Here is a 27,244-nt window from a genome sequence, read left to right as displayed (position 1 = left end):
CTCTCACAGGTTATTTTGGAGGGCATCTTGCCTTTTCAACAGCTCCTGGAGTGGAGTTCTGCTACCATCCTCTGCTACCATTCTGTGGAAATTGGGATCATAGAAAACACCCAGGAGCATAGAAGAGTCCAAAGGCAGATGCATGAATAAATGTGATAAATGTATTTATTCATATAACAAAACATATTAACTATATACAAAGGCTGTCTTAATATCCATTAGGATAGGGGGCACACAGCGTGTGTGACTACCCCTATCAAAGATCATGTCTCATGGAGAACAAACGTAAAAAGAGAGCGTGGTGGAAAGGTTAGAGGGGGTTTTATACTCAGTGTAAGCCCCTCCTCTCCACATAGGGGTGGGGGCACTTCCTGCCTCCACTAGTGTCTGTATGATATATGTGCCAATGGCTTGCAAATACTTGACAGGATTATAAATGGACATCCAGCTATGGTAAGAAAGATAAACTCAGTCTGGAGAAGTATGGATGAAGATCTTCCTTGTGCTTGGAAAACAGCCCAGAAATTTGCCTTGCAAATGTAACCTCCCACCTGCAGACAGCTGCAGAGCCCAGGAATGACATCATTCTTGGTCAAGAGAGAGCTGCAAGCATCTTTATTCAGTTCCTTTCTCTTAAAAGCATATGGGCAGAATGCAGCCAGCCTTAGGACCGTGCAAAACTGTTCATGTTCAAAATATTTCCAGTTCAAAGCATGCTGTTCTGATCTTACATTCCAGTGCTGAAACAAGGCAGTGTAAGCATAAAACAATTTATATTTGTTTCATAGACCATAGAATAACAGTTGGAAGGGACCTTGGAGGTCTTCTAGTCCAATCCTCTGCTTGAATAGGAGACCCTATACTATTTCAGACAAATGCCTGTCCAGTCTCTTCTTAAGAGCCTCCAGTGATGTAGTACCCACAACTTCTGGAGGGAAGCCATTCACTAGTTCATAGTTCTCTCTGTCAGGAAATTTCTCCTTAGTTCTAGATTGATTCTCTCCTTGATTAGTTTCCATCCATTGCTTCTTGTCCTGCCCTCAGGTGCTTTGGAAAATATGTTGATCACCTCATCTTTGTGGCAGCCCACAAATATTGGAACACTGCTATCCTGTCACCCCTAGTGTTAGATCGGCGCCGGAAAGAAACGCGACTCATCTCTGGTCCGTTCAGCACTTTATTAGAATAGTAAAACAGACTGCCGGCTGGGACTGCCTTATATGTGTCTCAGGCATGCCAGCCGGCCAATGACAGTTGTTTAAACTTCCCACCGGTGGAATCAGCCAATCACCCAGCGGATGTCCTTATAAGGACATAACACCCCTCCCCTCCTAGTTCTTAGTCAATCACTCCGTGGCCGACGTAGGTCACATAGTCGCGCAGGTAGGCAGGACGAACAATAGTCCTACCTGACCTGCACAGTTCTGTTCGTTCGACGATGCTGCTCCAGACGGGTCTGGCTCCTGTTAGCTCCCGTCCCTGCGATGAAATGTCCCGGAACTCTGCCGTTGAGTGTGCGGGGCCTCGCCTAGCGCCTCCGGCTGGAGTAGACAACATGCCCCGTGGTTGGTGGGGTGCCTCAACGGGGCCTGGATGAAGAATGGCCAGTTCCTGTCATTCGTCTTGGAGTTGGACTGGACAGCTGAGACCTGGTAGGACCCTTGGTTCCTTACATTCCTCTCTGCTTGGTGTCCAAGGATCTCCACTGGTGGAGGTGGCAGGCCACCCCCAAGGCTGGGCTCCCGCCGGTGGTGGGTGTTGGTGCCCCGGTCCGGCCGGGGGGCGCTGGCCTACCCTGTCGGGGTTGGGTAGGACTCCTCCGCTGAGGTGTTGCCATCCTCCCTTGCTACAGCGGTGTAGGTCGCCCTCGCTGGGGTGGTGTAGGTCTACCCTGCTAGGGTGGCGGTGGTCGACCCTTCCGGGTTGGTGTCAGCTCACTGGGCTGGGTTGTCGCTGGTCTACCCCGTTGCTGTGGTGTCGGTCTCCCTCACTGGGATGGCGGCAGACGACTCTGCTGGGTTGGTGTTGGCCCACCACATCGGGTAGTCTCCGGTCTATCCCGTCGTGGTGATGGAGGTCCCGTCTGCCGACGGGTCGCTGATCCCCATTGCCGTAGGGCTGTCGGCTCGTCCCGCTGAGGTGGTCCCGGTCTACCGCAACTTCTTCGCTGGCCTGCTGGTATCTCTCTTTGCCGGGAGGGTGTCAGTCTGCCCTGTCGGGATGGGGCAGGCCTCCCTCCACGGGGTGTTGTAGGCCTACCTCGTCGGGGGGTTGGCAGGCCTACCTCATCGGGGGGTGGTAGATCTACCTTGTCTGGGTGTGGTAGACCTACCTCATCGGGGGTGGCAGGCCTACCTTGTCGGGGGTTGGTAGGTCTACCTCATCTGGGTGGTTTTCCTCGATTCACCTCCACCTTTTCCGGAGCTGGTTGATGTGCCGTCTGCATGATGGTCTGTCGTCCAGCTCCACCTCGTACCATCTCAGACCGGTCACTCTCCCGATTCGGCCCTTGACCCATTTTGGTGGACTCTGGAAGTTCAGTGCGAACACCAGGTCTCCGCTAGCGAAGCTGCGCATTGGTGGTGGGTTGGTCAGCTTGTCTTTTGGGTTGTACTGTGGATGGAGCTGATCTAGCGGAGAGCAGAGCCTTCTCCCCATCAGGAGTTCTGCCAGGCTTTTCTTGGTGGTCGCGTGCGGTGTGATATGCTGGGCCAGCAGGAACTTATCGATTTGTTCCTGCCAGTCTCCAGTGCCCATCTTGGTGAGCATGTCTTTTGTGAGGCGCACCATTTTTTCCACCTGCCTGTTTCCCGCCGGTGTGTACGGGGCGATGAGGGCGTGTCTGATGCCCTGTTCTGCCAGGAAGTCTTCCAACACCTTTGCCGTGAGTTGCAGGCCTTTGTCGGAGACCAGGACGTCCGGTAGGCCGTGGGAGCGCCCTAATGGTGGCATCTGTTGTGGAGGGCATTGTTATTACCTCCAACCATTTTGAGAAGGCATCCACCACGATGAGCAGGAACTTCCCCTTCATGGGCCCCGCAAAGTCAATATGTATCCTTGACCATGGGTTGCTGGGCTGTTCCCACTCTGTCAGCTGGGCTTGCGGTGGCGCCGGTTTCGATGCTTGGCACGGGTCACATCTGGCGATCCACACTTCAATGTCCTTGTCTAACGAGGGCCACCAAACATAGCTTCGTGCCAACGCCTTCATCCGGACTACGCCTGGATGGCCGCTATGTAGGGTCTCCAATGTTTTTCATTGCAGGGTGTGGGGAATCACCACCCTGTCACCCCAGAGGAGGCACCCTTTCATTGTGGACAGTTCTTGCTGCCTCCGTACGAAAGGGGTGAAGTCTTTGCCCAGTCTCTCCATCAGCCATACCCGCAAAATCCAGGACAGCACTTGCTTCAAGGTTTTGTCCCTGAGGGTGTGGCTTGCCACCATGGTGGATGACACTGGGCACATCGATGTGATAGAGGCCGAGGATGAGTGCCGGATCTATCATAGGTTCTCGCACCGGGCATCTGCAGAGGCCGTCTGCGTTGCAAATGTTCTTACCGGGTCAGTGGATCAGGTTGTAGGAGTAACCGGAAAGAAAGATGGCCCAGCATGTCATCCTGGGCGACATGTATGCAGGCGTTGGCTTGTCCCCTGCGAGCAGTCCCAGCAATGGTTTGTGGTCTGTGATGATTGTAAAAGCCCTTCCATTCAAGTATTCATGGAAACGCTTTATACCAGCTACGATGGCAAGAGCTTCTTTGTCCAGCTGGCTATAATTGTGCTCCGCTGAGGACATTGTCTTGGAAAAGTAAGCGATGGGGGCTTCGGATCCATTGGGCAGCTGATGGCTTAGCACAGCCCCGACTCCGTACAGTGATGAGTCGCAAGTCAGGGACAGTGGGAGCGACTCATGATATTGCATGAGGATGCTGTCGAAGGAGAGGAGTCTTTTGATCTTCTGGAAGGCTGCCTCTTCTTCTTCTCCCCACTTCCAAGGAACCGCCTTGCCTAGGAGATGGTGGAGTGGCTCAGCAATGGTGGCTTTCTGTTTCAAAAAGACACTGTAAAAATTCAGTAGTCCCAAGAAAGCCTGCAGCTCCGTTTTTGTTTTGGGGGCTGGAGCTTCGTGTATAGCCCTAACTTTGCTTTTGGTGGGGTGGATGCCCTTGCTATCAATTAGATAGCCCAGGAACTTGACCTCCTGAACCCCAATGATGCATTTGTCCCTTCTGACTCTTAGTCCCTTCGCCTGGAACCGCTGTAGGGCAACCCTGAGCCATTCATTCCATTAGTTGGGATTCCGAGTTTCCAGAGACTAGTATGTCATCAAAGTATGGCACCACCCCTGGAATGCCTTGTAGAAAGCATTCCATCATGGATTGAAAGATACCTGGGGCAGCGCCGACTCCAAATTGGAGGCAGTTGCATTTAAATGCGCCCCTATGCGTGACAATAGTTTGTGCCTCCGCAGTCTTTTCATCTACTGGCAGTTGCTGGTAAGCCTGGGCCAGGTCCAGTTTTGTGAATATGGTCCCGCTGCCAAGTGAATGCAACAGATGTTGCACCACTGGCACAGGATATGTGCTCTGCTGCAGTGCCCTGTTAATGGTGCACTTATAGTTGGTGCAGATGCGCACAGATCCATCATGCTTCATGGGGGTCACAATGGGGTTCTCCCATGCTGCATGATCAATCAGTTCCAGAATGCCCTGGGTGATTAATTTGTCCAGCTGGGCATCCACTTTAGGTCAGAGGGCAAACGGAACTCTCCGGGGCTTAATCCGAATTGGAACAATTTTCGGATCTAAATTGAAGGAAATGGGTTTCCCCAAAAATTTACCTAAGCTCCCGTCGAAGACATCCTTGAAGTCCTCTAGGAGCTGGTTGAGTGAATTCTGCTGAATTTGGTTGATGCCACCAATTGTGAGCCCTAGGGACTTGAATCACTCCACGCCTAGCAGGGTTGGACAGGCTTCCTTCACCACGGCAATGGGGAGATCCCCTGCGAAGTCTTTGAAGTTCACTCTGAAGTGGGTTCTTTCCAGGATCCCAATGGGATGGCCCCCAAAGTCCACCAGTCGCGCTTGCAGTGGTTCCAGTTGCTTCTTGGATAGCCGCAGCTTGAGTCGTTTAAGCTGGTCCCAGGCTATTATTGAATAGGGCGAGCCTGAGTCAATTTCCATGGGGCATGGTGCCCCTTCCATGTGGATGGTCATGTGGAACTTGTTGAATCCCTTGGCAGCAGCGTGTGCTATGGTCGTCTGGTGTATCCCTCTGCTCTTTGCGTGGCCCTCTCCATCACGCCGCGGGTACTGGGACCGTTTGGATGACCTCTGGTATTCACGGTCCGTGGCCCTGGGAGCCTCCCAACTTGGTTCTGCCTCTCTGCAGGCTTCAGCAATGTGGCCCTTTCTCCCGCAGTGTCTGCAGGTCGCATCCCACCAGTGACATCTGGCGCGTGGATGGTCCCCCTTGCAGTTGGCGCAGCATTCCTCCCATCCGCCATTTTGGGGGTTTTCCCGCCTCTGGGGTCTTGTGACCTTATGGACGGCCATCTCGCAATCGGATTCTGACCCCGTAGAGGTCTCGTCCGATGATGGCTGTGGATCCCTGTGGACCTTGTGGATCCCCTTGGATCTCCGCATTGCAGCTGCTGCTCTGTCAGATGCCTCGGCGGCTGTGGCTTCTTCGATGACATATTTTAGCGAGACTTTCTTTCGGCTGAGGAGCTTCTTTTGAACTGTGCTGTCCCTCATGCCGAAGACTATTTGGTCCCTCAGCTGAATGTCCACATTCTCGATCTTCTGGCCGCGATCTTCCGGAGCGCCGAAACGAAGTCTTTGAATGACTCTCCGTCATGCTGGTTGCACTGATGGAAGTCAAAACAGTTGGCTAGCAGTTTGCTCGATGGGGCGTAGTGCTCCCAATCGTAGTGCTCGATGGGAGTATCTCTTGCAACTCGGCCCATGGCATCAACTCAAAGTCCCTTGGTGCCACGAGATCCATGGCCATCTGTAGGACTCCCGAGCCGCAGTGAGCCAGGAAGAGAGCCCTCTTCCTGTTGTCGTCCAGGTCGGTGAATCCGCTGCCCGCCAGGAATTGTCTGAATCGGACCATGAACGCCTTCCACTTCTCCTGGTTCGGATCAAAGGGAGCCATCGAGATCTGTGGTCCGGCCATGGTTCAGTGATTCAGCTCTGGGGTTTGCTAGCTCTTTTTGGGTAGTGAGGCGATCGTGTCTGTTGTTCTGATGTCAGTTCTTTGCTCGTCCTTCGTTGCCAGTGTTAGATCGGCACCGGAAAGAAACGCGACTCAGCTCTGGTCCATTCAGCACTTTATTAGAATAGTAAAACAGACTGCCAGCTGGGGCTGCCGAGCCGCCTTATATGCATCTCAGGCATGCCAGCCGGCCAATGACAGTTGTTTAAACTTCCTGCCGGTGGAATCAGCCAATCCCCCGGTGGATGTCCTTATAAGGACATAACACCTAGTCCTTCTTTTCATGAGACTAGACTTATCCAATTCCTGCAACTGTTCTTCATATGTTTTAGCCTCCAGTCCCCTAATTATCTTTGTTGCTCTTCTCTGCACCCTTTCTAGAGTCTCAACATCTTTTTTATATTGTGGCGACCAAAATTGGATGTGGATGTGGATTTTTTTTTACTGCCATTTAACATGGCAACTTCATCTCTTGATTATAGTGGGCAAAAATCTCTGATTAAATGTGAAAAAATGAATAAATAAAATGTCCAAGTTATCATTTGCTCTGACCCATAATTTAGAAATCAGCGCTTTCAATATTACTTACAATCTTCCTAATTAATGCTGGGAAAGAATGAGAAAAGTGGCCTGGGTTGGGATTGCAACATTTTTCTGTTGGTTCTGCCCCATTTATGGACCCCAAAGAACTCAGCACACACAAAGTCCATACAAACCTTAGTTTACTAATTAAGGACTACTAATGAGCTTTCTTAGTAGTTGTTCGAACACAAGTACAGTTTAAATCAGTCTTTTCTGAACAAGAGCTGTTAATTTAATTTCATTAACAGCCGACAAGAATCCAAAGAATAATAACTCAATTCTGAGGCACAGTATTTCAGATAACCGTAATCTTACTGTGGCTGGCAGAATGCCCAGAAGCAATTTGCAAGAAAACTGACAAGAGAGAAGCAAGAGCCTATCAAACGTTTCTGGAATCAAGACGCGAAGGAATATGAACAAAGTTGTTTCCTGCAAATTGCATCAGTCGTCGTCCTTCCTTAAATAGGCTAGGGGAGTGGCCAATTAGCCCCAAGCCTTACTCTCGAGGAGACCTCCTCCTGAGGAGCCACTCCTGTCTTTTAACAGCTCTGCGCGCTCGTGCATCGAGAAGAGGCTCCTCCTCTTCTTCCTCTTCACTTATGGGAGCTTCTGGAGGCTCTGAAGGCCCTGGCTGAATCCCCGCCTCTGGTACCACATCTTCTCCAGCCTCCTCATTGTCTGACTCGAGTGCCAGCTGCACAGGCTGCTGCCACATCACCACACCAGCCTCCTTGCTGTTGGAATCAGCTACTAGCTGCAGAGGCTGCTGACAGGTCACAACAGTTGGTTAAACAATGTACCCATAGTGCTCTTCAGTTTAAAAATACAATGCTTTAATCATTTTTATGAGAATTGTAGCAAAGTCCAAACAAAAAAACAAGACATACAACAGTGCACAAGAAGAAGTGAAGTTATTTCAGAAAAAACACTGAAACTTGAGTTACTCCTTCTAAATCCTATAGGACAGGGTAAATCAAATCATATCCATCTTTATTAGCATCATAGACTAGATTAATAGGGCCAAGTAAATTTGGTTCAAATTTGGGGGCATCGCTGAGAAGCAGCAAAACCTGACCTTTATTCTAAATAATGATGTTTCCCTGGATAATGGCACCCCCTAGTTTCTCCTATATAAGAAAATGCTTAGAGGAGAAAAGTAAGAAAGAGAAAAAATACATTTGAGGAAGAGGGGCCTGGTGGCTCAACAGACTGATAGCATTGTGATTAACACCAGCTGTCTGCAATTACTGTAAGTTCGAATCTCACCAGGCTCAAGGTTGACTCAGCCTTCCATCCTTTCTAAGGTAGGTAAATTGAGGACCCAGTTTGTGGGGGCAATAAACTGACTTTGTATAAATATACAAAAGTATGAAGGCTATTGCTTAACGCATTGTAAGCCGCCCTGAGTCTCTGGAGAAAGGGCGGCATATAAATCAATTTTTTTTAAAAAAAAAGTATCTAAACTATTCACAACCCAACTCAGCTGGTGAAAATAGACCAACAATATGTTCATTCTCTTTTTGCATAAAATTGAAAATATGTATCTCCTAAAAGAAATGGTGCTCTACTCCTCAAAAAATAAAAACCCAGTTTGCATTAGGATTGTGTTTTTAGCTCTATCTTTTTAAAAAGGTAAATCTGAGAGTATGACCCCAGCAGGCAAGGAAAAAAAAAATATTTCACTCATGAATTAAAGACCATCCAGTTATCCTAAGTTTTTGATATTAGTTGGACTGATTTTTCTTTCTGCCAATATCTGTTCCTGGTCCATTGATCCCAATGCTTTTATCTTATATTTCTCATTTTATCCTGTTTACCATTTTATTCTCCTGTTACTGTCAATCAATCAATGGGCTGCAGCTGAAGGCTATGACATCTTAGCACTTAGCAATAGCACTTATATACCACTTTACCACGCTTCACAGCCCTCTCTAAGTGGTTTTCATAGTTAGCATATTGGCCCCAATCATCTGGGTCCTCATTTTACCCACCTTGGAAGGATGGAAGGTTGAGTGAACCCTGAGCCAGTGAGAATTGAACCGCTGGCAGTCAGCAGAATTAGCTTGCAAAACTACATTCTAACCACTACATCACCACAGCCCTTAAGTGAAATATGTAAAAACTTAAATATGCTAAAAAGAAAAGAAAAGAAAAGAAAAAGAACCTTCCCATCCCGATCTATCTCCATTCATAGGAGCCTATGGAGAAGACAGCATTTATTTTTTTAATTTGATTTATATGCCGCCCTTCTCCAGAGACTCAGGGCGGCTTACAATGGGCTAAGCAATAGCCTTCATTCTTTTGTATATTTATACAAAGTCAGCTTATTGCCTTCACAAACTGGGTCCTCAATTTACCTACCTTAGAAAGGATGGAAGGCTGGAAACCTTGAGCCTGGTGAGATTCGAACCTGCAGTAATTGCAGGCAGCTGGTCTTAATAACAGGGTGCTTTAGACCACTGTACTACCAAGGCTCTTTATTTGCTATTTATCTTAGTGTTGATCTAGCGGTTAAGGCAGTGGTGGGTTCCTCCCAGTTCTGCCTGGTTCCGCCGAGCCGGTAGCAGTGACGATATGACATCACCAAACCAGTTCTGTCCCCCCCCCACCCCCGTGTTATTCTTACCTTTTATTTGGCCCCACCCCCAATCTATTGCTGCCTCCTGAGTCCCAGCTGGGAAAAAAACTGTTTAAACTCTTGCTGTGGAGCTTCAAAGGGCCGCCCTACAGCTGATCAGTGTTAAAAGAAAACAAATGAGTAGACCGGTGTCTGCAAAAATGCATGAATAGATCAGTGCCTGCAAAAATAAATGGGTAGACCAGTGCCTGCAAAAATAAATGGGTAGATTGGTACAGCTCTGCAAGCAGTTAAAAACCTGGTAAACTAGTACCTCTGCTAAATCCTAAATAATTGTCACATGACCATCAAGCCACACCCACAAAATAAGCCATGCCCACAGAACCAGTAGTAAAAAAATTTAGAACCCACCCCTGGGTTAAGGTGCTGGTGTCGAAACCAGGAGCTTGTGAGTTCTAGTCCTGCCTTTAAATATGAAAGCTGACTGGATAATTTTAAGCAAGCCACTCACTCTTAGCCCAATCTACCTCACAGATGGGAAAAACAGGAGGAGGAAGAAGTATTAGATATGTCCAGCATCTTGAATCACTCAATCAGCTTTCATTCATAAGTATCAGTTCCCGTGTATCTGCCATTCTTCGTAGAAGAAGGGGAGATTTGGATATGTCACATTTAGTTCTCTTTCCTATGTATCCTAAGTATCCTATTTCCTGCCTGGTCCTCTTTATATAAACTTTAACCTGATTTGTAACCATTGCCTGGCACCAGGAGTGCCTGGAGAATTCTCACCTCCTGGGAAATGAGAGGGGGATGGGAGAATTTCCACTCTACCAAGGAGACCCTGTAACAATGTCCGAACAAAGCAGCAAGCAAGGGGAAGCCATGTGCTGGGGAGAAACCTCGACAACTACCCAGCAAGACACCATATCTCCCACCGAGGACATCGAAGCTGTCCTCGAAAGCTCCATGAAGCCTCGATGGTTGATTTGTTTAGGAAAGAGAGACAGCTGGGATGGAAGAGGGGAGTGACCCTCACCCACAGCAGCCGTAAACCCAGGTGAAAAATGGAGCTGGAGTTGGAGGCCCTCTCCGATCAGGAAGAGCTGACCTAGGAACCACTGGTGGATGATCAATTGAAGCAGTACATTATCTGTATTATGATGGAAGCCCTGGAAAATCTCAATGTTCAAGGTGAACAGGTTTGCCAAAGAAGAAGAGCAGGTGGACCAGCAGCTTGAGACATCACCCCTGGTCCAGCCATAGCTGACCAAGCAGATGATCAAGCTGGCAGAGTAGCAGCCACATCAACTTCCTGCCATCCCAGCCCAAGCGATCATTCTCGGCCTACCCAGGGAGCCACAGCTAGAGAGGAAGGCCCCTCCCTTGGGGGTAAAATTCAACAGAGACCCGCAAAAGTTGGGGTTTTTCCTGGCTCAAGTCCTCACCTACATGCAAGAGTACGGGCGGAATTTCCCAACCCAGGGGTCATGAGTGCGAGTCATTACCCTAGCCCTAGAAGGGGCAGCAGCTAGGTGGATGATGAACCTCCACAATGCTGACCCTCCAGAGCTACGAAACTTTGATCGATTCATGACAGCCCTGCGCCACCACTTCAAAGACCCCCCTCACTGATCGCAAAGCCCATGACCACATTAGAGTCATAAAACAAGACTGCCGTCCTGTAGCTGAATACACCAAAGAATTCCGGAACCTGGCCAGCTGAGTCGACTGGCCAGAAGATATTCTAGTCTGCTGGTTCAACAACAACCTGTACACTGCCTGCCTGGCCCGTGGCACCCCTAACTGCCTGCATGAATGGTACCTGATGGCAGAGGAGGCAGAGATCGACATGACCGAAACCAGTACTGCACCGGCAGGGCTTGGAGAAGATCCCCACCCCAGGGGAAGTGACAGCCATTCAAACCCCAAACCGCCATGGCACCGAGGCCATCAGGTTGCTTTAAATGTAGGAAGGAGGAGCACCACCCAGCAGAATGCTGGTCAAAAACCCCTGCTGAAAAACCTGATAGGCCTGTCAGAGGGGACCTGTCAAAGGGGAGGCTTACAAAAACCACCCCCAAGGAAAAGAAACCGTGCTGAGAAGCCGAGAGGCTGCAAAATTCCATTCCCCTCCAAAATCAGAGGAAGGACCTCCAACACCCTGAGAGGAACTGAGCCACTCTGAAAGCGATCTGGAAGACAACCCACTGGTAAGCAATCCAATTGAACCACTCACTCTTCCCCTAAGACTTTTTATCCCCAGCCAAGGGAAAGGGGAGGAAGTAGCAGCATTGCTGGACTTGGAATGCACCCGATGCCCAATTAGCCCAACCCTGGCAGGGAGATTGTGAATTCATCTAATGAAAATGAAAACCCCCATCACTTTTTGCCAGCTAGACAGAACTGTAGCAGGGGGGGAGCATGCTATTTTTGCCACAGAACCATTGCAAATGAAGCTGAGGGATCATAGCGAGATCCTCACATTCATAGTAGCCATTCATAGAAGTGGAACCCTAAAATAAACTGGATGAGAGGAACCATAAAATTCCAGGGGCATGTAACCTTCACGAACATCCCAGAGGGAAAAGAGAAAGGAAAGGAAAACAGGGAAATGGCAATGACTGGCCACCCTGTTGAACCCACTAGCTTCCCCAAAGAATACCAGGATTTGGCTGAGGTATTTAGTGAGGAGGCTTCCAATGAACTTCCACCTCATCGTGCCACAGACTGTGCCATTGAGATCCTACCTGGAGCTAAATTTCCAAAACCAAAAATGTACTGCATATTCCCTAGAGAACTAGACGAACTCAGAGCATTTATTGACAAAAACCTAAAAGGGGTTTCATCGAACCCACCCAATCAAAAATAGCAGCCCAGTGTTATTCGGTGAAAAGAAAGATGGCTCCTTACACCTCTGCATTACGCCTCTGTAACCTGAACACAATCAGCGTGGAAAACATGTACCCACTCCCCTTCATGAAGGAAATGCTGGCCCACCTCTCTAATGGAAAAATCTTTTCAAAGCTTGATTTACGAGAGGTGTACTACCGCATCAGAATTAGGAAAGGGGATGAGTGGAAGACTGCTTTTAACACCCCACTGGGGTGATATCAATTTAAAGTACTCACTTTTGGATTACAAGGGGGCCCTGCCATGTTTATGCAACTAATGATTGAAGATGATACAACATTGATTGGTCTCATTTGAGACAACAATGAATCTTCATACAGATGGGAGGTTGAACAATTAGCCTTGTGGTGCGACCAAAACAATCTGGAACTGAACACACTCAAAACCGTAGAAATGGTGGTAGACTTTAGGAGAAACCCTCCCATGCCTCTTACAACCTCTTACAATACTAGACAACATAGTATCAACAGTAGAGACCTTCAAATTTCCAGGTTCTATCATATCTCAAGACCTAAAACGGATGCCTAACATCAAAAACATCATAAGAAAAGCAAAACAGAGAATGTTCTTTCCGCACCAACTCAGGAAGTTCAAATTGTCCAAGGAGCTGCTGATACAGTTCTATAGAGGAACTATTGAGTCTCTGATCTGCACCTCTATAATTGGTTTGGTTCTGCAACCCAACAAGACAGACACTGACTTCAGGGGATAATTAGAACTGCAGAAAAAACAATTACTACCAACCTGCCTTCCATTGAGGACCTGTATAGTGCACAAGTCAAAAAGAGGGCTGTGAAAATATTTACAGATCCCTCGCATCCTGGACATAAATTGTTTCAATTCCCACCCTCAAAATGACTATAGAGTACTGCACACCAAGACAACTAGATACAAGAACAGTTTTTTCCCGAACGCCATCACTCTGCTAAACAAATAATTCCCTCAACACTGTCAAATTATTCACATTAAGCTACATTACTATTGCTATTGGTCTTCTCATCGTTCCTTTCGCCCATCTCCTCCCATTTGTGACTGCATGACTATAACTTTGTTGCTTGTATCCTTGCAATTTATATTGATTTTGATTGTTTCCTAGTATGATTTGATTGCTTATTGTACCATATAACTGTCGCTGGGTGTTGTGCCCTGTGATTCTTGATGAGTGTATCTTGTCTTTTTATGTACACTGAGAGCATATGCACCAAAGCCAAATTCCTTGTGTGTCCAATCACATTTGGCCAATAAAGAATTCTATTCTATTCTATTCTATTCTATTCTATTCTATTCTATTCTATTCTATTCTATTCTATTCTTGTCAGCCTCCCTCTAATGAGGTGTTCCATGAACATTTATACAAAGGGTCCTGGCTTACCTTGGTGGCATTCTAATTTACACCGAAACAAAAGCAGAACACATAAAACTAGTCCGAGCAGTTCTCACTAAACTCCAAGCCGCCAAACTCTATGCAAAACTCTCTAAATGTGAGTTCCACCAAGAAAGAATTGTCTACCTGGGATATAGAATATCCTGAGTCCTTTGGGAGAAGGGTGGTGTAGAAATTTAATAAACTAACTAACTAACTAACTAATCCCATGAGGGAATAGAAATGGATCCACAAAAAGTAAAAGTCGTCATTGATTGGGAGCTGCCCCAAACCCATAAACAACTACAAAGTTTCCTTGGTTTTGCTAACTTTTACCATCAATTAATTCCAGCCTTTGAGAAAATTGCCGTCCCCATTACGAACTTGCTAAAGACGAAAGGGGGGAAAACCAAAACCAAGGCAACCTCTTAACTGGACCATGGAATGCCAAACAGCATTCAAATAACTCAAACAACTATTCTCAGCCGAACCAGTCCTAAAACACCCAGACCCAGAACAACCATTTGTCATCCAAGCAGACGCTAGTGACATGACAGTAGGAGCTGTCCTACTTCAAAACAATGAACAGGGACAATTGCAACAATGTGCATACACATCTAAGAAATTGATAGAAACCGAGCAAAGATGGGCCATATGAAAGAAAGAGGCTTATGCAGGAGGAAAAAACTTCTTAGCTGATGCCCTGTCCAGAAAACGCCAATACAAGAGCAAAAAGACTGAAATTGTTAAACCTATGCGCCAAACACCCCAGCTAGCCACCAAAATAATTACCCAAACACAAGCCAAAAAAGAACCGCTTGCCGACAATGCCACGCTCTCAAAATTTAAGGAGGCACTACTTAAGGATGACTGGTTCCATGCACGCAAAAACATTTATTTGCTCAAAGACGACTTAGCCTGGGTTGAAAACAAACTTTACATCCCTGCTATCCAAAGATTGGAGCTTATGAAACGATGCCATGACTCCAACATAGCTGGATATTTTGGATTTGTGAAAACACTACACCTAATCAAAAGGCAATTCTGGTAGCCATCCCTTTAAAAAGACATTGAGAGCTATGTGGCTAGCTGCCCCACCTGCACAGCTGCAAAAAGACGACAAGGAAAGTCCCCAGGACTCTTACAAACTGTAGCATATCCTTCAGCACCGTGGAGAGATATTTCTATGGATTTTATAGTGGAAGTGCCTGACAGCTTGGGAAACACAGTTATTTGGGTTATAAAAGACCTCTTTTCAAAACAGGAGCATTTCATACCCTGCCAGAAGATCCCAACAGCCAAGGCATTAGCAAAAATGTTTTTGGTCCACATTTACCACCTTCATGGAGCCCCCCAATGGATTATCTCAGACAGGGGCGTCCAATTCACCTCCAAAGTTTGGCAGGGTTTTTAAAATCTATTAAGCTCTGCCCAGGGGCTGTCCTCTTCACACCACCCCCAGACAAATGGAGGGGGGTTGAAAAAATGAATGGCATATTGGAACAATATCTAAGATGTTTTATTAACTACCAACAGGACAATTGGACTGACCTGTTACCTTTTGCTGAAGTAGCTTACAACAACTCAGTACACAGTAGCACTGGCTTCACCCCATTTCAGGTAGACACAGGACAAGTATTCAACCCCATGCCAGACCTACCAGCTAAGGAACCTGACATCCCCTCCCTTAAGGTGTGGATAAACAACCTACAAACCACTTGGCCAGTGGTCAGGCTACCTCTACAAGAGGCTAGAGCAGCTTTTAAAATTCAAGCTGACAAGAAACGCTGTGAATCCATTCTATCCTATTTCCTGCCTGGTCCTCTTAACCTGATTTATAACCATTGCCTGGCACCAGGAGTGCCTGAGAATTCTCACCTCCTGGGAAATGAGAGGGGGGAAAACGTGTGGATTGCAAGATGGCCCTGAGAAGCTCTTCTTATCTGCTTCTCAGAGAGGCCAGTACGATATCATCATCACACTGGCAGATTGGTTGGAATCTACATCGGACGGTGGGGAGAGGGTTCCTAATTTTCTTTATCCTGAACTGAATGCCTTGAGGGACTTCAGAGCCTGCTTTGAGTTTTGACTTGCTTTCATCCCTTTCAATAAAAGGCTCCTTTTGCAATACAAAGTTCTCAAGAGTTTGTACTTTCTTGGAAGTGGGGGGGGGGGGAGAAGCTGGTCCTTACAGTAAGATAGAATCGGAACTTACAACCTCCTGGTTTCAACACCAGCATTTTAACCATTTCACCAAACCAAACTAACAAACGGATGAAATTAAGAAGGACATATTAAGATGGCAGAAATTGCAATTGTCATTGTTTGGGGACAATTTCCATGATAAAAATGTATGTTTTGCCAGGATGGTGTTATAGCTTCAAATAATACCTATTCCAGGGGTGAAATGCTCCCGGTTCGGACCGGATCACCCAATCTGGTAGCGATGGTGGCGGGTGGTTCGGAGAACTGGTAGCAAAAATTCCTGTGCACCCCACCCCCATGCTCAGCTGAGCCGCGCGATCATCAGAGGCTGTTTTTTTTACTTTGAAAAGTATTTTTTCTACAACCTCTTCGGCCAAAAAATGCTTTTAAAAGTTTTTTAAAAAGCCTCTGATGATCGCGCGGCTCAGCTGGGATTGTCAGAGGCTTTTCAAAGCATTTCTTAAAAAAATGCTTTTAAAAGTAAAAAAAAAAAAAGTTGGCCATGTCCACCCAGTCACATTACCAGCACCCCCCACCAAGCCATGCCCACAGAACCAGTAGTAACAAATTTTAGATTTCACCCCTGATCTGTTCTGATAACTATTTAAGGAAGAAAGATATACCTAGATTTGTATGGAAAGGGGAAAAGTCAAGGATTAGATATAAAGATGCAAACGAAAGAGAAGGTTTAGATTTGCCTGATCTGAAATTTGTGTTTTGCAGCCCGCTATTTGGTCTAAATGTGAGTTTTGCTGAGAATTTTTTAAAAAAACCATATTACAATCTGAGGTTTGGATGGTATGATAAAGTTAAGGTCAATGTAGATTTTAAGAATAGTTATACTACAAGTGCCATATTGAACAGGTATGGGACCAATATTAACCCAGACTGTGCCTAAAAATGCCATAACAGATCTCAGCAAACCCAGCATTTTAAAAGAAAAAAAAAACAGGTAAAGAAAAAAAAAGTTAATTTATTGAGAATGTAAAAAAAAATAAAAAAAAATTCCACAGCCTGTTCTCCCTTCAGTGATCTTCCTCTTCCAGTGATTTATGTATAGACTTACTGCATTTATGTCCTGATGTCAAGCTCAGGAAATCAAGAGTCCAAGCAGTTCAAAGGAATATTGGTTTATTGCATGCTAATGCTCTTTGCAAGAATCTGAACTAGTAACAATCAAAGCAAATTGGCAGTAGATAAGAATTCAAGGTGGGCTGGACTAGGATCTCTTGTGAGCACGCAGGGACTCGAGACTGATGGTGTATTCGACTTCTCCCTTGGGCTCAGCCTGATCATCTCCTACACCTACCTTTTCTCTTGAGAGCTCAGGGCAACCTACTTGGGATCTCTCCTCATTTCCCCCCAAAATGAGTAGGAGAGAACAGCAGAGACTGCCCCAAAAGTTGGAAGAGGTGGCTTGCAATTAAGTTCATGTATTGCTCAACATCTGGGAAGCAGGTCAGAAATTGAGAGAGGGAAAGGGAGATACCGGAAATACCAAGTTGTATATTTCTGCAAAATGTATTTTTAAGGGAGTAATGAAAAATCTTCAGAAAGACAGTGCAGCTTTTTTTTTTAACTTTATCAAGACATGAGCATTTCTCTGGCTGAGTGTTATGCCCATTTCACAGGCATAAAAAGATGCAATCTGCTACAGAGCATAATGAGACCTGTCACATCATATAAATGCCTCTGCGGTTTCCCTTATCTTCAGGAAATTGATTGAGCAAAAAAAAATATATCACTAGAAACTACTGCAAGAATCCTCAGGGAGCTGCAGGAGAATTCTTCCTTGGTGAGAAAACTGTTTTGTTTTCCAAAGTTTTTGTTTGGGTTCTCAATCATGGAGCGAGTTTTAATTAAAGCAAAGTCGAAAACTGCATAATAATTGAGGGTGAGGCATAATAAGAGGGTGAGGCAACCCTCTTATTATTTTGAACGCACAGCTTGATTGCAAACTATTACATTCTGCACTTACTGTAGCTCAACAAAACACATGTTGAGTAAATCGAGAGAGGTTGATTTTTAACTGCTTCTTTGTCACATGACACTGATTTAATAAACAATCTGAAAAACCTGAAACATCAGAAAAATAACCTTTAAGACACCTCTCATAGTTCACTTCTTTTTAAAAAGGTGGGAGGGTAGCCATGGCATGTTGTCTTTTGTGTTTCTGCATGCATAAATCTTGGTTTCTATGGGTTCTTTGCTTAAACAGATAGCATCCATTATACAATATGTATTTCTGACACTATTCTTTATAGGGATAAAAAAACATAAAGAGAAACTATGAAACCGAAGATGGACGATAAGAAAAAATAAAGGAAAATCTAAATTACACCCCCATTCGATATACCTCTCTTTATTTTTATACCCTTGCAAACTATCTTTGTCTCCATGAACTCTGTATGAAAGTTTTATATGTTGCTTTTTGCCTTGATGAGTTGTCTTTTGATGTTCTCCTTTCTCAACCCAGACTTGCATCCTCCTAACTTAGTACAACGCAAAATCCCAATACTCCTTTATGCCGACGATGCTGCTATTATTTCAGAAACCTCAATTGGACTGAAGAAAGCTGTTGCAGCAATGTTAAAGTACTGTAGACAAAATAATCCAGTCTTCAATTTCAATAAATTGAAAATCCTCGTTTTTGCTAAAAGAGGTTTTTGATACTCATGGAGTATCATGGAGAAGGACATGATCTAGGAAGAAGTCAATGTATTTAAATACCTTGAGGTGGCTTTACATACCAAAGGTATTTGGAAGACACATCTGGACCACAAGATGCCATCAGCCATTAGGTCTTCAAATACTGTCACACAGGTGGAGGACAATTAGTCCCTGCAACCTTAAACATTTTTGAGGCTAAAACATTGTCATTCTCTTTTGCAGTTGGTATAACAATACCCTTAAATGGTTTTATCTTTGTGATAATACTTATGGCTGCTGTAGACCAAATTGGGTGCATGAGTTGAAACATGGCCACCATTATTCCAGTTCAATGGTTAATGTTTTGGCTTCTTTCTACAAGCATCCATTCAACAGCAGATCTCATGTTTCCATTTTAAATTTATTGAGTTCTATGCAACTTAAAATTTATTCTTCCATTTCTCCACTGCTAATAAACTTGCTACTAAGATTCATCTCTTTGTGATAGCTTCTTTACCTTAGGTATAGTCTGGATTGATTCACTTCTTTTTTCCTTCAAGGACCTAAGTTTCCAATAGGTTGATAGCTTAAGGGTTTCTACATCACTGCTCCAACTTTTTGGAAAAATCAACTTTTTCCGTCAAGTCTTTGGAGAATGGGCTTATGGTTGTCAGATTCGATCCTGAAAGGTATAATTTTATGCTTTCATTTATTCAGTGACCTTATAGACATATAGATGTATACTAATTTGAGGACTGGAGATTTTATTAATGTCTGGAGCAGCATATAAATGATTGAAATCATCTTTTTAGGTCCAATTCTTATTTGCATCATCTAACCTAAACATTCACTGAAATCCTTTGGATTCCCAGTCAACAACATGGCATCATCCACATAAAAATGTACATCTAGAACTGCAGTGGCACAGTGGTTAGAATGCAGTACTGCAGGCTACTTCTGCTGATCACCAGCTGCCAGCAGTTTGGCAGATCAAATCTCACCAGGCTCAAGGTTGACTCAGACTTCCATCCTTCCGAGGTCAGTAAAAATGAGAATCCAGATTGTTGGGGGCAATAGGCTGACTCTGTAAACCACTTAGAGAGGGCTGTAAAGCACTGTGAAGCGGTATATAAGTCTAAGTGCTATTGCTATCTATATTCATGTTCCCAACCTCTAACATCACAAGAAGCAGTCCTTATACATAAGCACGTTAAACAACAAGGGAATGTCATATATCCTTGTCTTGCTTGCTCCTGAATGTGAAACATTTATGATGCATTCTATTCATTTATTTTTTGGAAGCTTTACTTAATATTCATAGCAACCAACCTTACCTCCATGTATGCTTTGTCATAAACTTACCATAAATCAACCAATATATAATAACCTCTCTTTCTCACATGCATATATCAAGCTGTCAGAAAGCTGCGTGATAAAACTCTTGACTGTACAAATTCTTCATGCAACTATTTTCTACTATAAAGACCTATATAATCATAGGACAACTCACTGCAGCCAACCCATTGTGGCCAACTCACTACAGCCAAATCACTGCAAGGACAAAAGTTATACTAATATTGAAGAGATGGTGAAATAAAATTGTTAAAGAAAGAATGCAAAAGAAGGACAAATGAAATGTGGATGATGAAATTCAAAATATTTTTTAATGATTTTAAATAATTAAATTGAATGGTTGAATTCTCCTGCAGTGAACTGTCCTGCGGCAAGTTGGCCATGATGAGTTGGCCCATTCCAACAAAGGTTACTCTCCTAGTCTTCCTTTTTTGAAAACAATATCCTGCTGTAAGGTTCCAACCTAAGAAATGTTTACCTCCTGTGAACCTGGTTATAGAAGTTATTCCAAAACCAGGGTTAGCTTTTAGCTTGGACTTCAAGAATTTCAAGCAGGTGAGTCAAAATCTGCAGGCATATTGAAAAGCAGCAAGTTTTTTCTTATGAGACTATTCTTGTAGATTTTGACCCATACACTCTGGAAATCTCTTATCCTTTTCAGTATTGAATCAAGATTCAAGGATTTCAGCTTGAAGTAGATGAGGAGCAAATAAAAGGGGTAGGGAAAATTCAGAAATAAAATATATCTATCTTGCATCCCGGGTAGAAGATAGACAAGAAGAATCTTTAGGATTCTGCTTCAAATGTCAACTGGTGGTTGTTCTTACCTTCACTTATTATCTTACCTGACTCCAATAGCAAGTCTTGAAAATACAACACTTCCCTCAAGTGAATTTTAACTTCTCCAGATTGTGTAAACCATTCATGCTGTTTTCTTGGCAATAGTGCAAAATTGTTTTCTTGTGGGATCTTTCTAGTATTTCCTAGTAGCCCTGGTCATTTCTACTTCACTTCCATCAAATTACTAACCAAAACTAAACTTTTCAAAACCTATCTACAATAGGTAACATGATCATTCTGTATGTATATTTGTCTTAATGTGGGTGGAGAGTGATTGCCTCTCCATCTACTTTCTGATAGCTAGTAGCTTGGAAAACAACTAAATCCCAATGTATTATGAATGGAATAGAGCGGAGCGGAGCGGAGCAGAGCAGAGCAGAGCAGAGCAGAGCAGAGTAGAGCAGAATAGAAACATTCTAAGAGGTACAAACTCAAACATTAGAAAGCAGGATTGTTGAAAGAACCACCCAACCTTTAATTCCTCCTGGATTTTCTCCTCCTCCATCAATTTGGCTGCTTTGCGATCTTCTGCCTCTATCTTCCATTTCTCTGCCACTATTCGAGCTTTCTCCTTTGCCATAGCATCACGGAACTTCTTTGCGATTTCAGCTTCCTTTTGTTTCCTTCCCAAAAACATAAATAATAATAATAATAATAATAATAATAATAATAATAATAATAATAATAATAATAATAATAATAATAATGGAGCTCTACCTTGTTGTGGTGGAGGGGCTTGCGTGCTCTAGTGCTCCTAAGGGCTATGCTGAACAGGTGCAACCATATCAGACAGACCTTAGGTGAAGGGCCAGACAAAATCTGCTCCACAACCCATTCAAATATGGTGAATACAGAAAAAATGAAATTTATGCTGGCTGAACCGTCGCCCTGATTAACAAGGGTTCCATTGGATGCTATGGCTCCTGGGCATTCTACGCAAAATGAGTTACAGGGCTCAACTCCCTCTGCTAGGCAACCAGGGCATGGAGCTGACAAGCTACTGGAAGAAAAACCCAAAAAGCGAAAAATCTGGACCAGGGAAGAAAACACCTCTATTATGAAAGCTTACTATCAGTCTGAACCAGCAAAACATGGATTTCAAAAAAGAATGTATCAGTTTTGGAAGATGAACCATACGGACTGTGACACCAGTGAACAAAGGTTAATGGACCAACGACGTGTAATCCTAAACCACAAATTTTTCACTACAGAAGAATTAATAGCAATAGAAGAGAAAGCAATTAATGGTCTGAGTACAACAACAAAGAGGAGTAACATCAAGAATGATTTCCAGACTCAAAAGCAAATTGAGGAAGAAAGGGAAGAAGAGGATACTGAAATGGATGAAGATAAAGAACAAGGAAGCACTAAAGAACAAACACCAACAGATAGTGCTCAATTAGCTGGAAAAATAAAACATCAAATGGAAGATGATGAAAGAACACGTTTGCCAAAGCTGAACCAAGTGAACCGGAAAGAATTGAGAAATGTACTAAAAAAGGTCAATGAGGCTGTGCAAACTATTCAAACCACTACATTAGCCGAAACTAACCAACTGATGTATGCAGCAGCTGTCATAACCACCAAAGAACTGGGGTTGAAAATACAAAAGAACCAAAGAGGCAAGAAGGGGAAGCCTAAGTGGAAAATTCAGTTAGAATTGAAGATCAAAAAAGGCCGTGGAGATTTGAGCAACTTGAAGAACCTAAGGCAAGGTCAGCTAAAGAACAAGCAGGTCAAAAGCAGCCTGGAAGCAAGATACGATCTAAGGAATAAGGAGATTGCAATAGTAATTGAAGAGCTGAAGCAGAGGGTTGTTGCCATCACTGAAAAGATTAAAAGGTATGAAAACCGAGTAACTCAGTTCAAGGAAAACTCACAGTTCAGAGCAAATCAGCACCAGTTTTATAAGAATTTAGAAAATGGAAATGGAGTAACAACAAATGAAAAGCCTGATAAAGAGAAAGCTCTGAAATTCTGGAAGAATTTGTGGGAAAACAACAAGAAGCACAACAGAAATGCAAAATGGATCAAACAGGTTGAGGACTCTATTAAAATGCATAAAATGGAAGACGTGAAAATAACAAAAGCAATGGTGCAAAGACAGTCAAGAAAAGTGAAGAACTGGAGTGCACCTGGACCGGATGAGCTGCATGGCTTCTGGTTAAAGGCACTTACAAGTCTGCACAAAAGATTGGCAACCCAGATGAACCAGATCCTAAAAACACCTGAAAATGATGGATGGATGACAACTGGAAGGACATTTTTGATCCAAAAAGATAAAGAAAAAGGAAAGGACCCTGGAAACTATAGGCCAATCACCTGCTTGCCAACAACATACAAGCTTCTTACTGGTATCATTGCAAACCAAATCTATGGATACCTGGAAAGAAATAACTTGCTTCCTGTAGAACAGAAAGGATGCTGCAAAAACTCAAGAGGAACAAAAGATCAATTGCTGATCGACAAGCTAATCCTAAAGAACTCAAAGAAAAGACGAACCAACCTGTTCATGGCTTGGATAGACTATAAGAAAGCATTTGATTCAGTTCCCCATAGCTGGATCAAGAAATGCCTGGAAATATTAGGCATCAGCAGCAACATACAAAAATTCATGGAATCTTCAATGAACCTCTGGAAAACAAAACTTATGGCTAATGAAGAAGAACTGGGTGAAGTTGAAATTAAACGAGGCATTTTCCAGGGCGATTCCCTTTCACTCCTACTTTTTATACTCTCAATGCTACCACTGACAATCATTTTGAAGAAGATGAACTGTGGATACGAACTTGCAAAGAAAGGACTGAAAATCTCGCACTTGATGTACATGGATGATTTGAAGCTGTTTGGTAAAACAAAAGCTGAACTGAATTTATTAATTGAAAACAGAAAAGAATTCAGCCAAGACATTGGTATGCAGTTTGGAATTGACAAATGTGCAACAATAGCAACCAATGCAGGCAAGATCATAGAAGAGGATGGAATAGAACTAGAGAATGAAGAAATGATAAAGGCAGTAAAATCAGAAGAAGGCTACAAGTACTTGGGGATTTTAGAAGCCTCTGACTTAATGCATAATAAAGTCAAGGAATTAACTTCAGCCAAGTACATTCGGCGAATTCGTAAGATATTAATGTCCAAATTGAGTGGAGGAAACATCATAAAAGCCATAAATACCTGGGCTATACCTGTGATTAGATACTCTGCAGGAATAATTGACTGGACCCAGATGGAGTTAGACAATTTGGACAGAAAAACAAGGAAGCTTATGACAATGAATCATGCCTTGCACCCTAAAAGTGATGTTGACCGATTATATTTACCAAGAGCAGAGGGTGGTCGAGGACTCCTACAAGTAAAGCAGACTGTGGAAGAAGAAAAATGCAGCTTGAATGGTTAGATCCAGAAAAGTGAAGAACCAATGATTAAGGAAGTAAATAAAGGAGGCCTTTTAAAGACAACTAAAACAAAAGCAGAATATAAGAAAGAAGTAATTGAGCAGCGAGCTGAAAATTGGAAACACAAAGCTCTGCATGGCCAATACTTGAAAAGTATTGGAGGCAAAGCTGACCAGAAACTAACTTGGAACTGGTTAAGATCAGGAGTACTGAAAAAAGAAACAGAAAGCTTTATTTTGGCAGCTCAAGAACAAGTCCTAGCCACAAACTGTATGAAGGCAAAAATTCAACATGTTACCACCAACAGCAAATGCCGCCTCTGCAATGAAAAAGAGGAGACAGTTGACCACCTGATCAGTGGGTGCAGCAAAATTTCACAAACTGACTACCTACAACGCCATGACCGTGTTGCTAAAATCATTCACTGGAAATTGTGCCAGAAGTTTGGATTTGAGTACAGCAAAAACCACTGGGAACATCAGGTTGAGAAAGTTTTAGAGAATGAGAAACTCAAGATCTTGTGGGACTTTAGGATTCAGACTGACAGGCACTTGGTCCACAACACACCTGACATAACAATAGTTGAAAAGAAAAAAGTATGGTTCATTGACATTGCAATACCTGGTGATGCACGAATTGAAGATAAGCAGCAAGAAAAAATCACAAAGTACCGGGACTTACAAATTGAACTTGAGCGACTGTGGAAAAAGAAATCGTGTGTTGTCCCGATTGTAATTGGAGCCCTTGGAGCAATACCCAAAGGGCTACCCCGCTATTTAGAAATTCTAAATTTGCCGGACTTGAACATTTTGACTCTACAAAAAACCACCTTACTCGGAACAGCTTACATCCTCCGACGATACCTTAACAGTTCCTAGGTCCTTGGTTAGGACTCGAGCTGCTGAGCTATTAACCAGCCTCAAAGGCTGTGAATCTCACTAAAGATTAACCAATTAATAATAATAATAATAATAATAATAATAATAATAATAATAATAATAATAATAATAATAATAATAATAATAATAATTTTATTTCTATACCGCCCTTCTCCCGAAGGACTCAGGGCGGTGTACAGCCTATTTAAAAACACAAGACAAAACAACGATTAATTTTTTTTTTTTTTTTTTTTTTTTGCAACTTTATTTTTATTGAAAAAGTTTTCAAATACAAATTTTTTCCCCCTTTTTCCCCCCCCTCCCCCCCCCTCCCTAACCCCCCCTCCCCACCCTTCCCCCCCTGTGACTTCTTCGTAACAAAAAAAAAACCCTAATTCATAACAGATTACTTGCTCCCTCCTCAAAATACTGACCTTTACTTACTAAAAGTATTATAAATCCCCCTTTATCCATACATCTCAGAAAAGAAGAAGAGAAAAAAACAAAACAAAAAACAAACACATTATACTATAACTATTATAAAATAACTTCTAATTTAGCATAATAGTGTTTTATATCTATACATTATTGCAACAATTCAAAACCACCTTCCACTTTAAAACTATACGATAAGTCCTACTTTAATAACATTTCAAAGCGGGCTCACCATAAAATCTAATTTAACATTTATTCCACTCTATCCATTTCCTCCACTCCCCTAAATGTATCACTTAAAAATCCCTTTTCTTAAACTAATCAATCTGTAGCTAGCTTATTCACCCACTGTCTTACAAATTTACCATACACAACAATTCTTGATATCTTTAATTCACTGCCCACACTACTTAAAAATATATATATATATATATTCCATTATATCTAAATAAAAAAAGAAAAGACAATAACTTTAAATTTATAGTCCATATAATATCTTCTTGAAGTCTTTCCACTGGATTGTTAGAACCAACATCCATAATGGGGTAACATAGCTTGCTGATGCAACAGTTTATTCAAGGTCTCCAATCATATCTGCCCCCATCAGTAGTAAACATCTTCTTATATATATAAAAGTAAAAACAACCACCCGAGTGACATTATAATTATATTCCATATAATAATAATTGTGGGTTTCATCAGGATTATTAATTTCCATCATCGTATTGGGTAACAACCCGATCTTCTGCATGTCCCAATGTGATTCTCTTGCCTTATAATTCAAAATAATTATAATATATTTATCAACACAAAAAGAAGTTTCAAAGTAGATAATTCAAAACCATCAATTTGAGGCTCTTTCCATGTCCCAAAATTACGGCAATGCAGAGATCTGCCACTATCCTCAGGATGATATTGACCAATGTGTCGCCTCCTCTATGTTTTCACATAATCATTCATATTTTAAAATCACTGGCTTCACTGTTGCTTGGATTAGAAATTTCTATTTTTGCACAACCTATTTCTTTTTTGTTTTCTTTTTGTGGGTTTGACTTCCATCCTAATTTTTTGTGTCTCGCGTTTCTTTTTTATCCCTTGTATATCCTCTAATTGGTTTCCATGCTTGTCCTTGCCTTGATAAGTCATCACATTAAAATCAGATGGCACTTCTCTCGAATTTGTAGATAATCCAGCTGGGGTATCCGATAAATCCAAAGGCAATTTATCTGGTACAGTCTCTGTCTTTAGTTCCAGCTCCTTCTGCTTATCCTGTATTATATCTGAAGACGTTAAATTCATTTTCAACCTATTTTGATAAAATTCTTCCGCTCTTTCAACAGTATTTAACTGGTATCTTTCTCCTTGATATCTCAATATAATACCAACTGGGACGTCCCACCGGAATTGAATATTTCTCCTTTTTAACTCAGACACCAGAAAGCCAAATTTCTTCCTTTCCATTAATATCTTAGGTGGGAGTTCCTTGTAAATCCAAATCTTTCTTCCATACAATTGCAAATTAGAATTGAAGGAATTTTGCACAATTTTATTCCTAATTTCTTTATCTGAAAAATAGATTACCACATCTCTAGGCAATTGCCTTTGCTTGGCAGTCCAGGAGTTTATTCGATAAGCTCTGTCAATCCTACAAAACACTTCCTCAGGTTGAATCTTTAAAATCCCAGCTAGAAATTCAGAAGATATTTTCCTTAAGTCATCTCTGTTATTTTCCTGCAAACCTCTAAGTCTTATTGCATATTCTGTAAAATTATATTGTATCTTTAGAACCTCTTTTTCAATCCTCTGTTGCAGAGTTTCTACATTACCAGACTT

General features: G+C 43.0%; 1 protein-coding gene across 1 annotated transcript in view; it reads right to left on the bottom strand.

The window, feature by feature from the left end:
* The window catches only part of SH2D4B (SH2 domain containing 4B), a 204,168-nt gene that overhangs the window by 122,431 nt on the left and 54,493 nt on the right, over nt 1–27,244 (bottom strand). Inside the window, exon 5 of the mRNA XM_070945383.1 lies at nt 21,173–21,323. Coding sequence (XP_070801484.1) covers nt 21,173–21,323 — 151 coding nt within the window. The remainder of the gene's footprint in view (nt 1–21,172; nt 21,324–27,244) is intronic.

The sequence above is a fragment of the Pituophis catenifer genome, unplaced genomic scaffold (assembly GCF_029215685.1).
Source record: "Pituophis catenifer annectens isolate HBS135680 unplaced genomic scaffold, rPitCat1.0.hap2 SCAF_6, whole genome shotgun sequence".
Taxonomy (NCBI): Eukaryota; Metazoa; Chordata; class Lepidosauria; order Squamata; family Colubridae; genus Pituophis; species Pituophis catenifer.
This window is presented reverse-complemented; position numbering and strand designations above follow the sequence as displayed.